Below are 1271 nucleotides of genomic sequence, written 5' to 3'. Positions count from 1 at the left end.
CAAGGTCTGTCCCAGGTGGCAAAAAATCTCCAGATTCAGGTCCCGTTGGAGGAAGGGTGGGCTCTGGAGTGGAGAGGGGGGCTTTTCCTCGCTCCTCACCTGCATTTCCAGAGCTGTGACCCACAGGAGCTGCCTGGAGGGGATGGATGCTCCAAGGTCTGTCCCAGGTGGCAAAAAATCTCCAGATTCAGGTCCTTTCGGAGGAAGGGTGGGCTCTGGAGTGGAGGGGGGGGCTTTTCCTCGCTGCTTTTCAGGTGGTCCTCACCTCTGTGGCCGTCTACCAAGCCCTGATCCCTGCCCAAGACGGCTGGTGCTGAGCCATGCCCAAGCTGATGTCCAGGGCAGGGCTGGGGGGCACCCCGCTGTACCCCCCCCCATAGCTACCACCATAGGGGCTGCTGCTATAGGTGCTGTAGTAGGAGCTATAGGAATAAGGGCTGGAGGTGATGCTGTATGGGGCTGGGTAAGGCTGGGACCCCCCAAGACAGGGTTTGCCATCCCTGACCAAGACGGGCACTGCCACCCTGCGGGGGGGCAGCGGGGGGGCTGCCAGCTCCAGGGATTTATCCTGCCTTTGCCTCTTGCATTTGTACCTTCGGTTTTGGAACCAGATTTTCACCTGGGTGGAGGTGAGCTGGAGCAGCCTGGCGAGGTGCTCCCTTTCGGGGGCCGAGAGGTATCTCTGCTGCTTGAACCGTCGCTCCAGTTCAAACACCTGAGCTTGGGAGAATAAAACGCGGGGTTTTCTCCGCTGGCGCTGCTTGGGGTGGGGGTAGGGCTCAGCTTTCTTCCCTTCTGCTTGGAAAGGGTGGGCGAGCAAACATTTTCCTGCAGAGAGAAAAAAAAACAAACCCAAAGTGAAGTGAGACCCAGATCCCACTCCGTCCCCAGGGAGGGCATGGGAAGAAGGACCTGGGGGTGTTGGTGGCCTGTGGGCTGAACAGGAGCCAGCAGTGTGCCCAGGTGGCCAAGAAGGCCACCAGCATCCTGGCCTGGATCAGGAACAGCGTGGGGAGTAGGGCCCGAGAGGTGATGGTCCCCCTGTACTGGGCACTGGTGAGGCCCCACCTCGAGTACTGTGTCCAGTTTTGGGCCCCCCACCACAAGAGGGACATTGAGGTGCTGGAGCGGGTCCAGAGAAGGGCAACGAAGCTGGTGAGGGGTCTGGAGCACAAGTCTTACAAGGAGAGGCTGAGGGAGCTGGGGGTGTTCAGTCTGGGGAAGAGGAGGCTGAGGGGAGACCTTATTGCTCTGTACAAGTACCTGAAAGG

At 59.8% G+C, this 1271-nt stretch overlaps 1 protein-coding gene across 1 annotated transcript in view; it reads right to left on the bottom strand.

Moving 5' to 3' along the window:
- Positions 1-277: 277 nt before the first annotated feature.
- The window catches only part of NKX2-6 (NK2 homeobox 6), a 5276-nt gene continuing 4282 nt past the window's right edge, over positions 278-1271 (bottom strand). The window contains exon 2 of the mRNA XM_014943140.1: positions 278-828. Within this exon, the coding sequence (XP_014798626.1) occupies positions 278-828 (551 nt within the window). The remainder of the gene's footprint in view (positions 829-1271) is intronic.

Source organism: Calidris pugnax, unplaced genomic scaffold (assembly GCF_001431845.1).
Source record: "Calidris pugnax isolate Ruff unplaced genomic scaffold, ASM143184v1 scaffold88, whole genome shotgun sequence".
Classification (NCBI taxonomy): Eukaryota; Metazoa; Chordata; class Aves; order Charadriiformes; family Scolopacidae; genus Calidris; species Calidris pugnax.
Note: the sequence above shows the minus strand (reverse complement) of the source record. Positions and strands in the feature narration are given on the sequence as shown.